Source organism: Equus quagga, chromosome 16, assembly GCF_021613505.1.
Source record: "Equus quagga isolate Etosha38 chromosome 16, UCLA_HA_Equagga_1.0, whole genome shotgun sequence".
NCBI lineage: Eukaryota > Metazoa > Chordata > Mammalia > Perissodactyla > Equidae > Equus > Equus quagga.
Window position 1 is genome coordinate 27,100,868 of NC_060282.1, and position 22,688 is coordinate 27,123,555.

General features: G+C 34.4%; 1 protein-coding gene across 1 annotated transcript in view; it reads left to right on the top strand.

Moving 5' to 3' along the window:
- Positions 1–22,688, top strand: part of CSMD3 (CUB and Sushi multiple domains 3) — a 1,175,747-nt gene that overhangs the window by 924,931 nt on the left and 228,128 nt on the right. Inside the window, exon 31 of the mRNA XM_046642300.1 lies at positions 6,976–7,170. Within this exon, the coding sequence (XP_046498256.1) occupies positions 6,976–7,170 (195 nt within the window). The remainder of the gene's footprint in view (positions 1–6,975; positions 7,171–22,688) is intronic.

Below are 22,688 nucleotides of genomic sequence, written 5' to 3' on the forward strand. Positions count from 1 at the left end.
AAGTCATATGGCAAGGCTAAGATTTGATTCAGAGTGGGCTCCAGAGTCCACACTCTTATTCAAAATGTCTTTATTAATTATAGGAAATTTCTTTCCATTCTTGGTTCACTAAAAGTTGTTTAATCATAAAGGGATTGAATTTTATCAACTGCTTTTTCATCAGCTATTAAAAATATCACGATTTTCCTTTGTGAAGCTCTTAATGTTGTAAATTATATTTTAGCTTTTATAACATTAAAACATCTTTACAGGGCCAGCCCCGGTTGACTAGTGGTTAAGTTCAGCACATTCCTCTTTGGCAGCCTGTATTCAGTTTCCAGGCGTGGTCCTACCCTGCTTTGTTAGCAGCCATGCTGTGCTGGCAGCCCACATACTACAAAATAAAGGAAGATAGGCATAGATGTTAGCTCCGGGTGAATCTTCCTCAGCAAAAAAAAACAAAAAACACCAAAAAAATCTTTACATTCGTAGGCTAAAACCAGTTGTTTCATTAGTTTTTATTTTTAAAATACCTTGCTGATTTCAGTGGACTAACATATTAATTTTCTGTAATTATGGTATATATTGCCATAGACTTATTACTATCTGTTAAAAAATGTATTATCCCTGATCTATTACCATAGGATTAGTCTATAATTTTCCTTCCTTATATTTTCCTTGTCTACAGAGCGTTGATCAAGATTATACAACTGCCTAACTTTGGAAGCATTCTCGCTTTTGTAGTATCTAGAATAGTTTATGTAAGATAGGTATCATCTGTTTCTTAAATGTTTGCTAGAACTTCCCTGTAGAAACATGGACTTGGTGATTTGAGGTAGTAGAATTTTAGTTGTTATAAACCTATTTAGATTTTTTGCTTCACTAATTCCCCACACGTTTACTAAAATTCAAGCTTTTTCAGAGCAAGAACTCTGTTTATTCACTGCTATAGAATGAGTGCCTTAGAATAGTACCCGCACATAGTAATTGTTCAATAATTATTTAGTTGATGGGTTTTGAGCAGCTTAAACAAGTGTTTTCTGTTTTAAATCAAACCATAATTAGAATCATAGAATAATAACATCATTGAAATGTAAGAAACCTTAAAGATAAATTTCTGTCCTGTATTTCATAAATGAGAACTTTGCTCTTTAGGAATAGCTACTTGTATCTGCAAGTTGACAGGCTTGTAAATAAGACCTGTTTAAAAAAAAAGAAAGAGAGAGAGAAGAAAACGGTAGAGCTAAGTTTATTGTGAATTAGTATTGAGTAAAACATTTCCAGAGATCGCGACGATAAAAGATACAAGAAGAATGTCACAAATACTACCATGATCAGGGCGGAGGGTGCTAATTTATTACAGATTTCTTTCTTGTGGAAACTGGACTTGGCCTCACAATCCTTTCTCTACGAAACATTCTGTACTAAATCTATGAAATTAAGCACTTAAGTTAAAGCCTGCTTGCCCATATGTCAGTTAAATGTATGTCCATTCCTAGTTCCCAGCTTGATCAACTTCCATGTCCCATTATTTCCAAAAACTTAGGATTTATGATGCCATAGGAAAGGGCCACAGTAGCAAACTAAAAAAGAAAAAAAGATAATATTATTTATTATATATTTACTCTATTCTAGGTAAAATGATTAGCTCTTTTTAATGCATTATCTCTGTCCTTCTCCTGAGTAGGCACACTTATAAATACAACAAAAAATATTAAACAGAATTCTGAGATAAGTATTGCTATTTCTATTTTACAAATGAAGAAATTGAGGATCAGATTGTTAAAATGAATTGCATAAGACGACATAAAGTATTATTACCAATAAGAGTAAAGACCAATAAAAATATGAGTACAGGCAGAGAGAAATATTTAATCATCCCATGAACTACAATTCTCCTTGGACCGTACAGCTACTCCCGACCATACTCAGCTACTACACCAACACTCTCTTACACACAATTCCATGAGGTCCTATTTTATACTCCAGATGGTATTTCGTTATCATGTTAGGACGGAGTTCATGATACTCCCCAAATCCAACCTAATTAATTCTCTGGACTGGTCCTCAAAACCCTTGTCCATGGTAAAATTCCATTTCCCACCTCAAGGTCTCCAGAATCTGTCTTTTCTTATCAGCCTCCCTATTTCTTATCCTATTTAAAAAATATTACCTCTTTAATTGTCTAGTTTCTAAAGCAGGTAAAGTGGTCTTTATGTTTATTTCTGCCATAGACAGACAAATATCTGAGAATTTTCAAGATAAAATGTGCACTCCCAAAATGAATTGACGTACCTGGAGGCCTTGGCGAGTAAAACTCTTTTCTTTGTCATTTGTAATACATGTCATATACCTTGACTTAAGCATATGATTTCTGTTAGCACTGAAAAAGTAAAGTTTTTAAGTCCTGACTGACTCTAAATAATGCTATCAGGCCATTAATTAAAAAGCCATAGATCCAGCACTTACCTCTTTTAGAGCTCACACCAGAGTATAGTTGCCGTTGTTTGTGTTCACGTCTATCGCACCATTTCCTCCTTAAAGATGGGCACTTATTGGTTGTGTGCAAACACATAGTAGTTGTGCAAACAAAGCACTTGAACGATGAGTGAATGCCATATTCAAACGTCACAAAAATACAAGCCTGCTAGCATGGATTCTGGAAGGACGTCACCTTATGTTTACATAAAGCAAATGATGGATATGTTCCAGTGTTGTAGATAATAGTAAATTGGGATAGAGAAGTAGAAGTTTGGGGTGGAAGGGAACATGTTTTGCTAATTTGAAAGCAATGTCCCCAAAGAGTTTAAATCAGGCCTAGTCTCCATTTATCTTGTTGTGATATGAATTTTTACAGTTGAGTAAATATTTACAGTTGAGTAAATAGAGTTTAAACAGTGCTTTTATTTGCATTGTTTTAATATTAACACTATTTTACATTATAATGTTAAGTGTCTTAAATATTTATAATTTTAATATCTATACAAATGTGACTTAGAGTAGTGCTTTTTATTATTTTAACAAAATATATTGATTTTGATGGAGAGAGAATATACATAGTTTTGTACTACTGAAGGGGACCTCCTGGCAGCTGGTTCTCTACCTGACAGAGGATGTCAATTTATAGGCACCAGTATGTACTGTGAAAGACTTATGATAGTTGTTTATATATGGTATAAGTTAGCCACCTGCACCAAGAACATTAAAAGTCTCATAAATTACTTCCTAAATTAACATATCAATTTAAGGTAAGACATAATTTCAAAGAGCAACCTACCACATTTCAACTCTACTCTGAGGTATTCTGGGGGTGGTCATTGAATTTCTATTGTAGCAATATTTTCCAGAATAAGAGATGCATATATGGTTTATGTTTATTCTCAAAAAGGACCCTGGGAGATCTGGCCATATGTGAACCCTGCATCTTCCAATAGGGCGGGCCTCTTGGGACTGATTATGATCAGATGAGGGGACTACAATATATGCATAGCTTGAAAGGAGCTTAGCTCTTAGTTGCTGAAGTCATGCTAGCAAGTATATGCCCATCCACACATGTCCACTATTCTGTGAATAACAGGCAGCTGGATATTATATACTCTGGTCACCTCTCAAAAACAAAAATAATATATAAGTACTTTTGATTATTAACAGAAAGACACTATTCATAATTGTCCCTTCATGAGTGTATACCTATATATGGGAATAAACTTTGAAGTAAAATCCCTTTAATAATAAAAATATTTAAGGTTCTTATTAGCCCAGAAAGAAATTTATTTATAAATCAATCTTTAAGTATGAACTGAACAAACACTATTTAGTTATCTCTATGCCTGGTACAAGGTATGATAAAAACTTTATAATATCATATGTTTATTATTACATATATGCAATAATTATATGCTTATTGTATATATCAACTTCCTGTTTTTTATTGTATATATCAGTCTTCCTGAATAAAATGGAAAAAAGAGCATAGTAAAGCTTTAGTTTTTCCAGCTGAATCTTCTTCAGGGCATATTTCTCAGCTCTCTAATGTCTAACTTTTTCATTAAAATAAGCATTAGGATACTTTAATTTCCTGCAGAAAAATTCTGAAAAATAAGTGTTTTGTAAAAATGAAAAAAAAAAAGCCATAGGTAAGATATAAGCTTTATTGCTTATGCTCACTTCCATCTTCCAGCAGACATCTTCTAATGCACTTTATTTGGAGAATATAGGGCCAGGAACTCTTTTACCTATGATCTATTCAGTAGGCAAACTACTATTAAGGCAAATAAAATTAATTATTCATAAAAAATAAGGCTACCAATTTGTCTGCCTCAATTTTTTTATGTTTACCCAGTTTATTTAGTTATTTTTGTGAGAAAGATTGGCCCTGAGCTAACATCTATTGCGAATCTTCCTCTTTTTGCTTGAGGAAGATTGTCCCTGAGCTAACATCTGCACCAGTCTTCCTCTATTTTATATGGGATGATGCCACAGCATGGCTTGATGAGCAGTGCTAGGTCTGTGCTTGGGATCTAAACCTGTGAATCCTGTGCCACCAAAGTAGAGGGCACAAACTTAACCACTAGGACACCGGGCCGACCCCGCTCACAATTCTTTTCAAAAACTAAAATCACGTATTCATCCACTGCCTAGACCTTTATATATAGATTCTCCAGGTCTTTTCAGAATTTCCAGATGTAATTGCTATGGCATCCATGCAAACAAATAAGGGCAGTATTATTCATAGAAAGCTGTTCATCAAGGATTTAAAGTAGTATGTAAGCATAATAATGGAATAAATGAGTCCTCTCAAAATGAGGCTAGCAATATAAAATTTTGTAGAGGCAATATTTTTAATTTGTCAACCATATTTCCCTTTCCTCAAAACGTGGGATGTTTGTGTTACAGATTTACTGATCTGTCACAGAAACTTTTGGGAAAACTTTAGAGTAAAAAGCAAACTTTTCAAAAAATGAATATTAGCTAGGTAGACTTGTCAAAGAGATTAGATTAATTCTTTTAAACAGTAATTTCAATCCTTCCCTTTCTCTCGAGGGACTTAGCTCAATTTCATGAAGGCCAGCTATAAATGCTAGGTTGATATTCTGCCTAAAAATTACATTGTGTCTTCCTGCTTGTTTAAGGAAAGGTTCAACGTGAGGTTTTATTCTTAAAAATATACAAACCAGCCCCTGCAGCAGTAAAGACCATTCTTAGTGACTCAATTTAGTATTCACCCTGAGTGTTCTTTCCTGAAAAGAGTGTGTGCGACTATTTTATCCGGGGAGAAATATAATTCCCTGGATTGGGAAGCAATTTTTATAGTGAAGTCTGAATATAACGCATGCATGTGCGCATGTGCGCATGTGCTTGGGAGAAGATCAACGTATTTAGCTTTGGATTGAAACTCAGGAAGCAGCTTTCTCCGTCTCGCTCGCTCCGGTACACCTGCTTGCCTTAGTGCCCCTCATCTCTCTTTCACCTAGTCAACTCATCTCTCAATGCTCAGTTTAGATGTCAACTCTTTCAGGAAGGTTCCTGAATGCTTCCCCTTAGCAATACTCAACACGGTTGCAAATATCTATTTAATATAATTCTTAGTAAACTGTAAATGCCATGAGAGCCAGAATATTTTCTGATTGTTAACTGCCATGTTTCCAGAGTTATTTGGGAAGTGGGCTCTTAAGTATTTGTTAGAAAGAAGGAAGGAAGAAAATAAAGTGGACTTTCTTCATTCCTCTGATATTCCATTAAAATCATTTAAATGTTCAGTTCCGCCATTTCCTCTTTTGAATTGGGAGAAATCTTGTATAGTGTTCTTCCTAAAGCACAAATTTCTCATCATTTCCTATAACTGTTGAAGTACTTTGAACTCTGCAAACTTTTATGAATGGGATAAATATATTCTTACTGTTGGAATTAATCAGATTTGGATATTTTATAGTAATATATTTTCTGTAATAACCAAACGCCAGGATATTGTTGATTTAAATTCCAATGATTCCAGAGCCATATCCAAAGATTCACCCACCTCCCGACTTCCCATTAACATAGATAAATTCCAGTGTAGAAATCACCTTATTTGTTATCCTGAGTTTGTGATGCCCCTTATATTGCACATTTGTCTATTATTTCTTAAGTTATCTATAATAATAATACAATGGAAATATTAAGGCATTACCCAGATCTCTTAACAACAGTGTTCTAGTGCCTACTCCCAAAACTGGATGAATGAACTTATTTTTCTATTTCTCTACATATTTTCAAAATGTTCTGTCAGTCTCTTTAGTTCACTATCTGGGTGCCAAAAAATAGTTCCTTTGTTGTGAATGGACTTTACTTTTCAAATTGTCTATTACTGTTAGCTTTGAAAGTGCTTAGCTTTGACATAGACTCTCTGTCCAAAAAGATCATGGTCTGGATATCATAAAAATTCTGTTGCCATTTTATAATGGCCAGACCTCTGATAGAAACTTGGGGAATGGCTACAGGAGGTAGATTAAGAGAAATGGTTTCAGGGAAGAGAAAAAGAGTCTTTTACTTTCCTCCTAGTGTTGAAATGAACTGAGCTCAGTATAGGCAGTATATCATTTGTAGGTTCAGTCACATGGAATGGGTGTACATTATTTGGGGGAAGATCTTTTAAATAGAGAAATATTAAAGAAAAAAATCCTGCTTCTTTTCCAAAAGAAGTCATTCAAAATACTTACGCCTGAATTATAGCACATAATAATTTACAATAAACTCTAATACGCTATATTTGACTATATATATTAGATACTACTTTTAATGAGAAGACCAATGAAGAATTTTATTCTCTTACTAATCAATATGAATTAGCAAAATGGCAGATATGGTTAAGGGCTACTTTGTCCTTCAAGCCTTCTGAGGCAGAAAGGATGCTGGTGCTTTCCCTTCCTTTTAGTGGTAGAAATGAAGAAATCTTAAAGGTTTCTTAGAAAAATAGTACTTTAAAACAATTCATTTTATAACAACACTGTTTTACAGCAAAACTCCGAGAATCCTGCTTTGATCCAGGCAATATAATGAATGGCACCAGACTTGGAATGGATTATAAATTAGGGTCAACTGTCACCTATTACTGTGATGCTGGTTATGTTCTTCAAGGTTATTCGACACTCACCTGTATCATGGGAGATGATGGAAGACCTGGATGGAATAGAGCCTTACCAAGTTGTCATGGTAAGAAACATATTTTTTTGCTGAGTTATTATTATTAGAAAGAATCAAGAAATGTTTAAACCCATTTCTGTATTTTTTTTTTAAAGTCAGTCATTTAGCATACAATCTGCAAGTGTGGTATAGGTAATGGAGAGATTTTATTAAGGATTTTTAAATAGGATTCAATAAAGAAATGGTTTTGGAAAAATGCTTACATTCACAGTTGTCTCTAAAGCAGTATGCACATTATAGTAGGCGAGCTCTCTGAGAGCAGCGATATTGCCATTATGTTCATTTGTGTTCAGGGCATAGAGGAGTGCCTGAAAATGTGAGCTGCTCAGGAAACACTGGCTGAGTAAATGAGGAACAAACACACTGATAAAGACATTCCAACAAAAGTAGATAAATGCAATAACTTAGATATTGTCAAGAATTGGTGATAAATCTTTATCTGAAATAGGGATATAGAAAAATATACATTTCTCTTAAGAATTAGGTTGTCTAAACATGACGACCAAGTCAGAGCTGCTCAGGCAGTTCCAGCAGCACTAGGAAGATTCAAAGACGCAGAAAGATGGAGAAAGACGTAAAATTAGTTTTGGTAACATACTATCAGATATGAAAGTTGCCGGATCTGCTACAGTTAGAGTTTGTGCAAGACCAGTGCATCAGATTTAGTTTAACAAAGGATCTGACAATGATCACAGCCAAGAGAAGACTGCTGATGTTAGAAAACATCATAGGAAAAATATACTCAAAAGGAAGAGACTCCATATTTTTGAGAGTAAGGCAGTTACTGAAGAAGCACCTGAAACAGAGACATCACCTTCACTTGGGGTGTGGAATTCACTAAGTAGCTAGCCTCAGTAAATTCACAGCCCTTTCAAAATGGTTTTGAAGAGATGATCCAGGGGAGACATGAGGGGAAACTATGGGAGTTCCCAGTTAACAATGAAGCAGATTTTGATGAGGATGATTCAGGATTTCATGAATATATATTTCTAGATAAATACTTGGAAAATTTTCCAAAGCAAGAACCAGTTCTCCACTTCATGGAAATGGTGACCTGTGGTCTTTCCAAAAACCCATATCTGAGTGTTAAACAGAAAGTCAATCACAAAGTGATTTAGAAATTATGTTAATGGAAAACAGAACCTTTAAAAGACAGAGACATACAGTTCAATTGTAAACCATGGAAATTTTTATTTCAAGCTGGTGGAGATGGATATTATAACTAAATAAAATAATTTTATTAGAAAAAATAATACCGCAGGCTCAAAAATCATATGATTCTATGTAACTCTATGAGGATAGAGATACAGTGACAAAAAGTTCAGTAAGGAAAGAGAAACAGTGATGTCACTATAGAAAGTTACCATAGACTACCCAGCCAGTTGAATGATCCTAATGTGTTGTACAAAATTGACATGGAGATGATATCCTCTGGGGCAGATTTTCCAAACTGTGGGTTACCACCAGTGAGTCATGAAGTCAATTCACTGGGTTGTGACCAGCATTTTCGTAATTGATATAAAGTTGAATAAAATAAAATAAAGGTAAATAAATAAAAAAGAAGAGAAAAGCATTGTAATTCAAAGAATATAGTAATGATAAATGTTTTGTGGAACTTTTTTGAGTTATATATACAGAGATAAATAATTACAATAAATATACATATATCCATGTGTATGCATGTAGGTGTGTATGTTTGCGATGATATAAAATGTATTTCTTACTATGAATTTCAGTGGGAAAAAAACCCAACAACTCTGATCTGATGGTTAAAAGGATGGATTTTTGGTATCTGATACATATGGTAATTTTTCCTGGCTATATAATGTATTCATGTATTAGAATATGTGCATGATTTCTGACTTACGTAAGTCGTTTAACCTCTTTAGGCTTATTGTTTCTCATCTCTAAAATGGGGATAATTGAAATTCCTTACTTCAAAATGTTGTTATAAGAAATAAAGGAAAGGTAGATGTCTACAAAATGGTCGTTCTGTTAATATCAGAACAGCTACTTAATTCTTGACTTGAATTGATGGGTTTATGTATCAGAAGGTAAAGAGAATAAAAAGAGAAATAGTTACTTTGGACTTAATTCTTCCAAAGAGAAAAAATAATTGTTGACATGGAAATTTATAGGAAATTTAAGAGAAAGAATGATTATATTGTCTTAGAATTTAGAGCCATACAAAAAGGAAATATGTTTATAGCCAGAAAAACATACTAAACTTAAAAAAATTTTCTTAATTTAATGTCACTAATCATTAAGAAAACCGTGGAAAACTTCCATGGGCCAGAAAAGAAATAACCAAAAATCCTGAATGGAGAAAACTCAAATGGTATGGAAAACTATAGATCCAAACGATAGGTGTTAATCACTAGGATAAATAGTTAAATAGATGGCTTCAATAGCTAAGGCGGGAAAGACCAAAGCATAGCATGCATTCACTAAGAATATGCCTGCCTAAAAATAATTCTATACTTTTCCAATAGGTTTCTATATTGGTAGGTCATAGAAATGTCAATTTCAGCACGGAATATGCCATAATATATACAAATAAATTTTTATGAATCAAAAATATTTCATGGGATCAGTTATAGCCCAATGAAGTATAGTTCGTGTTGGTTTAATAGTCATATCTGCAGACAATATGGAGGGAAGACTAGACTTGGGTTCAAATCCTCTTGCTGTTACCTATGACCTGTGGTAAACTGAGCTTTGTTTTTTAAATTTCTCATACTGGATAATAGTTATTAATTCAAAAGCTTATTGTGGAGGTTCAATTAATAAACACGACACATGCAGAGGGCCTAGTAAAGTTCATGGAAAATATTGGCATATTAATATATGTGATTTTCAACACAGTGTCCCAAAAGAAGCATAGCACTGGAAATCATGCATTATATTTTGCATTGTGTTATGCTTTAGTTGAACTAGTATATTTCTGTCATTTTAATATACTTAAATCTAATTTATTAATGTTATTATATGGCTACTCATTCACTCACTCCTGAAAATATCATAGGAGTTAGTATAGTATTTTTAAATTTCTTGAGAGAATAATTTTTATAATCAATTAAGCTGGATATTGCTAGACTTTAACTATAATTGCTAAGATATTATGGAAATCAAATAAAAGTTGCTCAATGCATGCTTTAAGCTATTAGAAAACAAAAATTAAGATACATTCATGTTAAAAATATGACAATTGTTGGAGTCTGGCCTGGTGGCACAGCGGTTAAGTTTGCACGTTTCCAGGGTTCACTGGTTTGGATCCTGGGTGCGTACCTACGCACTGCTTATCAAGCCATGCTGTGGCAGGCGTCCCACATAGACAATAGAGGAAGATGGGCATGGATGTTAGCTCAGGGCCAATCTTCCTCAGCAAAAAGAGGAGGATTGGCAGCAGATGTTAGCTCAGGGCTAATCTTCCTCAAAAAAAAAATAAAAAGGACAACTGTTAATTTCTAGTATAGCAGAGGGGAAAAAAGTCCATGTGTTAGAACTAGATACATTTAACTCTAAACAATGGTTTAAAAACAAGAAAAAAGCCTGAGTCAGTTATGTGACCTTATTCAATTTATTTATTTTGTACGTTTAAGCATGAGATAATGTTGTATAATTTGTAAAGTTGTTTGGAGAATTATATTAAATAACTTATTTAAAGCATTTTGTTCTGTGGCTGTTACTGTCACACTGTAAGGAGAGCTTAATACATTTTAGTTTCTTGATCAAGTTATACGTATCTATTTGTTTTCTCTATGGTGATTGTACAGAAATCCAAAATACACAGGACTTGCTGGCGTTCAGATTTAATAATGTAATACTTTAAAAGCCCAAATCAGTGTGTAAAGCATGTGCAATAGAGCTAGAAAGGTTTGTTGTTCATAAGGATAAATTCTTTCTAATGAAGATAAAACTTACATTTTTTATCAAAGTAAAATATTCATGTGATAACTAAGAAAATAATGCAGAATACTTACCATTTAAAGCAATTTAGAACAATGGCCATCTGCTCTATCCCCCTCTATTCTTCTATTCCTCAGCTGTCTTCTAATAATTTGTTTCTAAATGCTCAGATGGCTCTCTCCGTGACTCTGAGTAACATATGAAGCTCTATTTCTTGATTTACCAACTCTAGACAATACCTATTGATTTCCATCCAGAAAGATAAAAAGTTATGTTACATCTACAGCTCCTCTCTTCAGTGTTCCAGAGTTATATTATTTTCAGTTATTCTAGTAATTGCCTTTGTCATGTGTTAATTTGCTTATGCCTTTGTTCCTAATTTCATCAATGTTTGAGAATCAGGTTGCTAGTCTCTGCTCCTTTTCATGCTAAGTCTTACCCCTTAGTAGGAATCCTAACTAAAGTCTCTGAGAACATGGGCAGGAAATTTTGACTGGTAGACTTTGCTTTAGAGTACATAAGTAGGGGATTGGCTATTAAACTGTGATCCCTAAGTGCCAAAATAAGGAAAGTTTTTTATTTTTTTAATGTAAAAGTAAACACCAACATGGCTATATCTTAAAACTCTTTAAATGCAACCATATTTTGCTTTTTCTTATAATGTTGCCTTAGTCTCACCCTAGAAGACCATAATAAGTTCATGAAGTCTTGGGCTACATAGTACTTTTTAGCATGCAATTTATTTATACATTAATTTATACAACCAGGCTTTTAGTAAATATTTTTTAACCTGAACTGAACTATAAGAATTTACAAAGTTTGTCTATTTTAGGAGATAGATTCTTATCACAGTTTAGAATTAAGTGTACATTTTAAATCTGAAGAAAATGTTTTTAAGAGCTTATGTTGGACACTGGGAGATTTATATTTGTCAGAGTAGATCCAAAATGATAGCATCCTGTGGTAAGTCCTGCTCAGTGATGAGAAACGCTGTAGTTTATCTCATGAGAATGTCACATATATTAAATGATAGCAGAACAGGATATCTGTACCTGCAATTCACTTTGTGATCAAAAAAATTGTGTTTGGAAAATAATTTCTTCCCTTCTTATTTTTCATAGTTGTATTGTTGAAACTCTTGAGTTACTTTAGTTATCTATAGACGTACTGGATTAAGGTAGAAGTCGTATATCATTCTTATCTATAATCTGACTCAATATTAGGTAAAAGTAATAAAATAAATAGTTATAGATTCCATATTTGTCCCCTAATGTTCATTACTTGATTTATTTCACCTTGTGGTGACATTTGTTTATATAAATACTTCTTTACCCTGATCTAGGGCACCAGCCATCTCTTCCTTCTTAGCCTCTCTCCTAACTAGTTCCTCTCCTTCCCTTGTTTTCCCAGACAGTCTCTTTTGAACACAACAAAGTAATCTTTAAAGCTTATGTCACATTATGTCACATATTTACTCAAAATTCACCGGTGTCTTCCTAAATCTGAATAAATGCCAAAGATCTTATAATATGAAGCTCTACTTAATCTGCCTATATAGCCTCTGACTTCTCTACTATTCTCCTTCTCTACTACACTCTGTGGGCTACAGTGGCCTCCTTGATGTTTCTTCAAAGCACTGCTCATAATTCTGCCTCAGAGCTTTTGCACTTGCTTTCCTTTCTGCCTGAATGCTTTTTCCTGAGCCCTCTGGCTGGTTAGCTCTCTGGCTTCCTTCAGGCATCTGATCACTTGTCTCCTTAGTAGAAAAACCATTCCTATTTACCCCACCTCTGCTCCCTAAAGCTCCCAGGATGGAATCAGTATATCTAAAATTGAAACAATATATTCTGGGTAAAGAGATCTCTGATGTGGGTAAAGCCTCAGTTATTTTAGGGCCTTAGAGTTTTGAAAGGTAAATTATTAAATTTGGGAGTATTTGCCATATTACCAATGCAATATTCTTTTTTTAAAAAAATTGAGGTATAATTGACATATAACGTTATATTATTATAATATAATTATATATATTATTATAATATAACGTTATATGTTAGGTTCAGGTGTACAACATAATGTTTCGATATTTGTATATAAGGTGAAATGATCACCACAATAAAGCTAGTTAATATCCATCACCATACATAGTTATAATATTTTTTTCTTGTGATGAGGAATTTTAAGATCTACTCTCTTAGCAACTTTCAAATGTACAATACAGCATTATTAACTATAGTCACTGTGCTGTACATTACATTCCTCTGACTTATTTATCTTGTAACTGGACCAATGCAATATTCTTGATCTTTTCCATTGTTATAGCATACACTGAGCATCCAACTGACAGATAATTATAATAATAAGACCTAAGAATAAACATATCTGGACTGTTAAAGAATCACTAGCTGGCCAATTATTCTAAAGAAGAGAGAGTATCATTCATTCATTTTTTTCAGGCATTCAAAAGTACCAGTTATATGCCTGGTCCTTCACTAACTGTTAGGGATGAAAATATGAATTCAGTGTGGTCCTTGTCCTTAAAGAGTTTACAATCTGCTGAGATACAGACAGGTAAGGTCCATTGCTAGAAATAAAAACAGAGTACTGTGAGCACAGCATGGAGGTGCATCTGACCTAGTTACAAAGAGATATCAGGGAAGTCTTCCTTATGAAAGTGATACATGAATCTTGACAGTATAAATAAGAAGGAACCAGGTGAGGCACAAGGCATAAGGTGATGGTGTGTTTCACTCCTAGGCTTCAGTATATGTAAACATATAGAAGCAAGAATAAAAATGGGATGTTGGGAGCATCTCAAGCAGCTCAATTTGGCAAGCACATAGGGAGGAGGACTGATGAAAGATAACAGCTTACCTGATTTGAGAACAGTTTGAAGTTTTGTACACACATTATTTTATACCTCACCACAACTCCATGCATTAGGGACTACTAATATTCTCATTTTACAAATGAGGAAACCAAGACTCAGAGAGAGGTTCGGTCACTTGCTCAGAGTCGTACTTGTCTAGCAGCCTTGTTTTGGAGTCCATGCTCTTAATCATTACCCTATAGGTAGGCTGGTTAATTCTACAAATGACCTTGTATTGATCTTTTTATATCTCTAGAGCCTAAGAGTACCTGGCATACTTTAGTTGGTTAAATGTTTTGTGAATGAATGCATAGCACCAAGAATAAGAGGTGAGATTTTGGGTTCTCCACTTATTTCTGAAATCTTCTTCCAGATTAAGTATGAGAATTGACAAAAGGTAAATTCCTACCAACAACTGAAAAAAGTGATCATCTGAAATGCATTTTTGCATTTTATTTGAAATACAACTTTGCACAAAATACAAATACCTTAATAGATACAGTCAGTGCTAACACAGTTCTTTTGAAATCTGCAACATTATTTTCAATACCTTTGTTTCACTCATGCTAACATAAGTCCTGAATTCTCGGGGTGGGGGGGGGGGTGAGGATTTAAGTAACTCAATCACTGATGACCTCTAAGTCTGTCCAAAGTACATAAACACAAATATGTTAAGATTAGATATCCAGTAGTCATCTGGAATTGTTCTTTGTTCACCGTCCAACTATATATGGAATGATAAAAGCTTTTAAAAGGAGTCCTCTTACTCTATCAACTGAAGAGAAAGCTTTGAAACAAACACACACAAAATAATAAGTTAATTTCATAATTATAGCTTTCCAACTTGAGAGTTATCACTCATTAGTAATCTCATATGACCTACTTTCAATTAAATCATATTGTTTGAGTGTATGAACAAGTAAATAACTGAACTTTTATTCCAGATCTTCTACTTAAATGGCATGACTTGCCTTAGGTTAGTTTCTTATTTCAAATGTTCTTGATGTTTACAAAGTTTTTTTGAGATGTGAAGCAAGTCTGGAGCCGCATTGCATTATAAATGCATATAGAGATTATCTAATTTACCGAGCCATTTAGCATTTGTTGTCATTTCAATATGTGATGTAATTAAATCATGTAGATGAAACATTCATAAAACAAAGGTGCAGTGATAAATTATTTCTGAGTATCATAAAATATCTGCCTTTCATTAGCTACCCATAGGAATTTTGTTCACAGAGATAATACACAGATTATGTGTCAGAACTATGTTCCACAAAGAAGTGTAAACGTATTTTGTATTGAAAAAAGTTGAAGTGGTATTGGAAAAAAGACAAAACCTGTTTCATTTTCATGCAATAGGGCGACAAGTATTATTTAAAAGGAAATGGGAAGGACAGCGAATGTTATTGAGCACCTGATATTTTCCAGGCACTTATGTACATTATCACTCCATTGGCCTCCTGCATCCTAGTCTAGAGAATCATTAACATTGTTATAAATAAACCCCCACTGCTATGAATTCTGGAGCATAGTATGTAGAGTCTCCCATCTAAGAAGCAATTTCATTGCAAATCAGTGCATATAATTCAAAGCATATTTTCTTGTGACCACTGACTTGGAGCTCATATTTAAACCATTTTTATTTTCCCTGCATTTGGCTTCTCAGTCACTATGCTATGTCTCCTTATGGGTAGTCACATGGCTGATTATTGTATTAAGATGCCCCCATTCTTACTACCATGTAGTCTATATTTATGTCAGACTTCAAACATAACTTCCTAATGTGCTTCCAGTTTTTGCAAAAAAAAACAGAAAAAAATTTATTTATACAGAACGTTGAATTAACCCATGATTCTCTCCATACAGATGAAGAAAATATGTAACAGTAACTGTTAGAAGTCGTGGTAAGATTCAAATGGTATTAAGGAATAATATTAACGTGATGAGACAAGAGATATAAAGATAGCCAAATCTCTACTTCTATTGGGGAAACAAAAATCCTACTAACAAAGTTCATTCCACAAAACCTAGAAGAGAAAGAAAGCAGTTTTTTCATTGAATAAGCATACCTGGAATACAATACACATTGCAGGCAGTCTATAAAAGACTCTACAAAGACCAGACAGAATCTTACACAAATTTATACAGTAAAGAAAGAACAAATAACAATTCTTTTATCTCATCGAGAGGCAAATGTATGTACCTTGTCTCTTACATACCTTGTGAGTGTACCTTGTAAGAACGCTGAGCTAATTTCAGAAGTATGTCTTTACAGTTCAAAGGTCAAAAGGCCGGCAGCCTTACACTATAAAATCAAAAGGTTGGACCTATTATGTTTTCAAGGAGATACCCTAAAAGAGGAGGGGGGAGGTTGCCTCCCCTTTATTAAACACATAAAATTTCATTTTATGCTTATACTTCAACGAGTGAACCATTCACTCCAAGATTCCTAAGGGAGATATATGGATAAAACAAGATGATATAGAGCTGTCTTTACAACAAGGAATTTGGTTCCAAATCCCGAAACACTAACTATTGAGTTAGATTGAAACACATGGGAGAGTTTGTGAGTAAATCTGGACCATATTTAGCCTACGGTTCTAAATAGCCTCAAGCTTAGCCAGCCCTAAAAGGGGTATTTCTCCCCAAGTTCCCATCCTGAGTTTTAGGACATTTCAGATTCAGGGAAGAATTGATCTGTCCTGTTAGGAAAAGAGACAAAAAAGCAGGAAAGAAAGTGCCCTCAAATACAACTAATATTTTCCAGACCTTCTTAGGCCAAAACAACAATCTCTGAGCCAAGCTCCTTTAAGGAAAAAAGTAGACAGAAAATGGCAAAGATATAGAAAGGGGGTTTGGGAGGAATCTAATTAGAATAGAGGCTCCTTTTGTGTGTGTGTACTCTGATGAATCTTCTGGACCTTAGAATCATCTTTTTAAGTGTAGAAAATAAAGTAAAGGGCTGGCCCCATGGCCTAGTGGTTAAGTTTGGCATGCTCCTCTTTGGCATCCGAGGTTCAGTTCCGGGACACAGACCTACACCACTCATTGGTGGCCATGCTGTGGCAGCAACCCAAGCACAAAATAGAGGAAGATTGGTACAGATGTTAGCTCAGGGCGTATTTTGCTCAAGCAAAAAGAGGAAGATTGGCAACAGATGTTACCTCAGGAATGAATCTTCCTCAGCAAAATATAAATAAATAAAGTAAAGCACATAGGCTTGAAAGATAAACCAATTATACTGAAATACAGTTAGCAAAGTACTTAAAATCTATAATTGAAAAAAAACATTTTTGATGTAATAATATATTATTTCCTAATTAATGGCCTAAATTAGAAGTTCTAGCAGCAGGTCTAATAACTACTGCAATTTTTAGCAGTGACAAGCAAAAACAAGATTTTGAGGTATCTGCAAGAATTATAATGAAATACAAGAATGTCTATGATGTCTATTGGTGACAAAGGCCCAGTTACTTCTAATACTACCATGCTTTGTTGCCTACATTTGAAATGAAAGGAAATGCTAAAATTCAGTTAGAAAAAAAATTCAGTTAGGCTCTAGTGAAAATATAGACCTTTTTTTCCCCATCCAAATTCATGGAACAAGGAAAAGAACCCTTGAATTATAAGGAAAAGGATAAGATGGGCCAGTTTCTCCTCCCTTTCACAGGTAGCGTTGGCCTTTGTTTCCACTTGGACTTCTAAAGGGTAAAGAATCCAGGGAAGTAGAGGACCACATCCACAATGATCATTAACGGTTGGGCACAGTGACTCCACCCTTGAGAAAACAGCTGAATTGAAGTTGTAGGTTCCTCTTCCTTAAGGATGGAGTACTCTGCTCTTTATCCTTAGGGAAAATTAAGAGGAGAGGAAAATAAAAGTCATGATCTCCTTCTAGAGGGCAACAATGCCCTGGGTAGGATTATTAAAAGGCATTCTTATCTCTCTCAAGGTAAGAGTTTGAGAAACACCAGGAAGTTCTTCCTGTCCTTTCTCTTAACTTTGCATTCCTCCCTGGGATCGATGAGGTTAGTTCATTTCCTAAGGCTTTATGAAAGCCTTATTATATTGCCCCCAGAAGATGCTAGAATAGGTCAGGAGAGTTTCTTAATTCATTTTACTTAAGCCCACACCATATACCAGATCTAACAGACACTTCCTGTTCCAGTTCCAGTTTGAATTTTCCTCTCTTTCGAGGCTACTTAGTCAGTAAATAGTGAAGCTGGAATTCGAAACTAGACCTTTCAGATTCCAAAGCTTTGAGTTTTATATTGAATTCTACTATGCTACCCTAAACAAAGGGTTTGAAAATCTATGAATTTCACATTCCATGCGTTTAGTCAACAGCAACATATTTATATAATGCATATTTATTTTTCCTCATATTCATGACATATTTATTAGAAATCTACTATATAAACAGACACTCTGCCAGGTTCCAGAGGTATAAATGGTGTGCACAAAAGGACATAGAAACTTTGACTTAATAGATTTTGGAGTCTAGAGATAGTCAGACCTTAATCAAAAAGCCTTATAAATAAATGTATAATTACAAGTTGTAATCAGTGTCCTGATAGTAGTTGATGGAGTTCTGTACGATGAAGGCTTCTGAACTAGTCTGGAAGACAGGGAAGACTTTCATGAGAAAGCAATGTTTGTGAGGAAAGCAGGGAGAAGTTAAGAAACTGTTACAGAATGGTTTTTCCTCTAAATTCATTTTATACCAATTTATTAGTTGTTTTAAGTAATTTTTTAAACAATAAAAGATTGCAATCACTCAAAATTTATGACTTAGAGAGAAATAAGGAATAAACTAAGCAATTAAAAGAGATACTAGTTTTTTAAAAGCATAATAACTCAATTGAAATCATTTTAATAATTTGTCTTCCCATACACAGTTTCCTACAAAATTGTAGATTAGTGATTGCTAGAGAGTTGGGAGAGAATAGAAAGTGACTGCTAACGAGTATAGGAATTCTTTTTGGAATGACAAAAATATTCCGAAATTGGATTGTGGGGTTGATTACACAACTTTGTGAATATGCTAAAAAACCACTCAATTGTACACTTTGTTTTTTAAGATTGTATTTTGTTTTTTTTCCTTTTTATCCCCAAAGCCCCCTGGTACATAGTTGTATATTCTTTGTTGTGGTTCCTTCAAGTTGTGCCATGTGGGACGCTGCCTCAGCGTGGTTTGATGAGCAATGCCATGTCCGTGCCCAGGATTTGAACCAACAAAACACTGGGCTGCCTGCAGCAGAGCGCACGAATTTAACCACTCGGCCGTGGGGCTAGCCCCACCAATTGTACACTTTTAAGGGTGAATTTTATGTATGTCAATTATATCTCAACCTTGAAAATGAGGTTAAAAATGAGTGAGATAGGTATCATAGATGAACTACCAACACCCACAAGATCATTATTAGTAGTAGAATTTGTATATCATAACATGGAAGATCTATCCAAAGAATATAGCTATTCATAGGCCTTTGTTATAGAAAGACTCTTCTTTTTCTAAGAATACACTCTCTGATGGAGAACACAGCTCTAGAGCACTGAGAGATAAGGGGTATGCCTTCCTAGCCAGCAAAATCAAATGAATGAGTCCAGGCAATCAGTGAGGTGACAGACGTAGAAGTTCATATCCTACGAAGTTGACTTAGTGAGGCCTTAACATGGTTTGCAAGCCACTGATTACAACACTGAGGTGCATATCTTTTTAGTGTTAAACAAGAGTGTGAAATTATAACAGGAAGTTAATTCACAAGTAATGAAGAGTGATTTTTGCCTTTTTCTTTTAAGTGAACAGATGAAGCAATAGAAAATTGATAGTAATATCCTTCGTTTTCCAGATAGATGAACGTGAATGTATCAAAAATAATGCAGAGAAAAATGAAAAGCAAAATAAGCAAGTGATTTAGAGTAATAGTTTATAATTTAAATTTATCACCATTAAGATAAAATAGGCTTATTGAAAGCTTATCACCTAAGGCAGATAAACAAAATGAAGTACCTGTGATTGTATGGGGACATGAAGAGAAGCATGAAATGAAGGGCTGAATAGTTAGGTATTTTTACTAAGATCAAGGTTTTGAACAAAGGAGAGAAAGAAGCAATAGTAGTTTTAATCTTAAAGTCAGTACTGGGAATAATAGCTGTCTGCATTACAAATTCGTATCACAGAGTTTAAGGATTGTGAAAAGCCTTCTCTTAAAAAAAAAGAAAAGAAAAAACTCCATGGGAGATATAGCTTTCAAACACATTCTATACCAGGATTTATGGTTTGTGACATTCAATCAGGTATATCGGGGCATAAGTAATTTACTAGAAGTGGACCAGCACCTTTGTAGGTACAGCAGTTCTTTCAAACTTAAGGAGTCACAGGCTGCATCTAGTAAATTATTGATTTAATATATCATATTGCTCTTTAGTGACCTGCAAGAATTCATCACTTTTAAAAATACCTAACTTGCTTTCTGAGAAGAATTTATGTTATATAATAATTTTCATTATAGACTATTTGATAAATTATACGTTACACAGTGAAAAGACAGATTTGAAATTGCAAGTACCTTAAGGCAAAGTTCCACGTATTATAAATTCTCTAAGGTATCTGGACATTCAAGTAGTACCTCGTCCCTCTGTAAATGGCTTGGGATTATTCTTTTTCACTTAGTGGGAGGGCACCTCTTATTCTTCCTCAGTCCTCCTCCATCCTACACACATGGTAAGACTATAGGTGGAAAGTCCTTTTCATTGGATGACTAGAAGCCTTAAAACTCAGTTACAGCCTCATCCTCTGATTTCCCTGGAAATACCACATCTGCCTACTGCATCACCACTTCATAGTTCAGGAGTAAAACAAGTATGTGCCATATGCTGCATGGACACATTTTACTTACACAAATCAAACCATGCAAATTCAGCTGGACGAGGATTTAAAAAACAAACAGAAAATGAGAGAACAAGAAAAATAATACGAAATTAAATTTGCATGGATAATTTCACTCACTCAGTGAGGTTATGCTCCAGATGGATAAAATGTTAGCATGGATTTGCTACCGTGAAATGGTAGGCAGTAGTTTGCTGTTCCCTCAGTGGAAATCAGTATCCATGTGGCTCTCAGATTGTAAAAATCTTATCATTGAATATATTTCTAATGTTTAAAGGTATGTAATCTTTCATTTAATATTGCCTCTAAATGTAAAGCAACAGTGATTCCTGGTAATCAGAGAAATAGTGAAGATTTCAATCACAGAAAGAAAAAAAAAAAGTTTATATAGATTTATTAAGAGAAAGTTTGTCTCAAGTCTGTCTTGGATTTAAGCGAATTTGTGGGGTAATTTCAACCAAATGAAATGTCTGTGTTATGTACTGACTGTGGAACACCGTACAGTAGACTGGTCCTGCAAGTGTAGTTTATTTAATCATCCAACACACATTTGTGGAGAACCTACTGTTTATCAGAACTGTTCTAGAGAGAAGAGGAATATGATAAGACTTGTGTGTCAGAAAAATTGCTAGTAGTGGTAAGAAGTTGTGGGGATGAGTGGAGTTGGTTGTCTACTGGAAGAGCCCATGTGGAAACTGTTGGGAGTCTGGATTGTGGCAGTTACAGAGGCAGAGAGGAGAGGGAGAGGCGAATAAGTTACATAAGTGTACAAGCAACAAATCAATGATGTACTGAACCCTAAGAGTCAGAGAGAGAGTGTCAAGAATAATAGCATTTTATAATAGGCTAAGTTTGACATTTTAAATGTTTAAAATACCTTGGCTCTATAAGTATACATAAACACAATTCTTTAGTGCTGTAAAATCATAATTAATTACAGTCAATAATATAAATGTTAGAATTATTGCCCAAGTGATAGCACATTTTAGAATCATCAATCTGGTATTTCACAAAGTGTGTTCTGGGGAACGTTGGTCCTGTGAGATGTTACTCTGAAGCCGAGTTTCCATGATCAAATAAGTTTGTAAGAAATTGCATGACATCCCCCAAACCCTGCTAAAGACTCAAGGAAGTCCTTTCATAAAGACCCTGTTGCTTTTACCCATGTATTTCCCAAACTTACTTACTCATAGAACCATTTCTTCTCATAATTAATCTGTTATACAAATATGCTTTTAAAAATATAGATTTAAGAAGTGCTCATATGTATCACCTAAGTTATAATCAGGAACAGGTGAGTTCTTATAATTAATGCATTTAATGCAGCCAATGGACATTGGCTGTTTAAAGAAATACAGCCATTTGACAAAAGGTGTTAGTCAAATGGCAAAAATAATCATAGAATTCAAAGTCCTGGCTTGCTTTAATCTTCGACCGATTATTAACAGTGCCAGAAAGATAAAGACTACCCTTTTCTGTGCTAGCCAGTAAGATGAAATTACAACAGGAAGAGAGAATATGAGAAGCTTCTAGGAATCAATATTAGGAGAAATAGTAAAGTTGGCCTGGCTTGGTCATTATTCCATTTAGATTTTTATAAGCATAAAACAGATTACAATAAATCTGTATCTCACAGGATAGTTAATTTTTCCTTATTTTCATATTGCATAAAATATTGTCAGTCACTACAATATTCCACATAATTGACTATAAATTAGGCCATGCTGTAAGCCCTGACCAGAAGAAACATAAAATTATTGCTACCAGTACAAATAACAGAATCTAACATAGTATTAGTTACTAAGGGCGTGTGATTATACTGCAACCATGCATATATTCACCAGTGGTTAAAAAAAG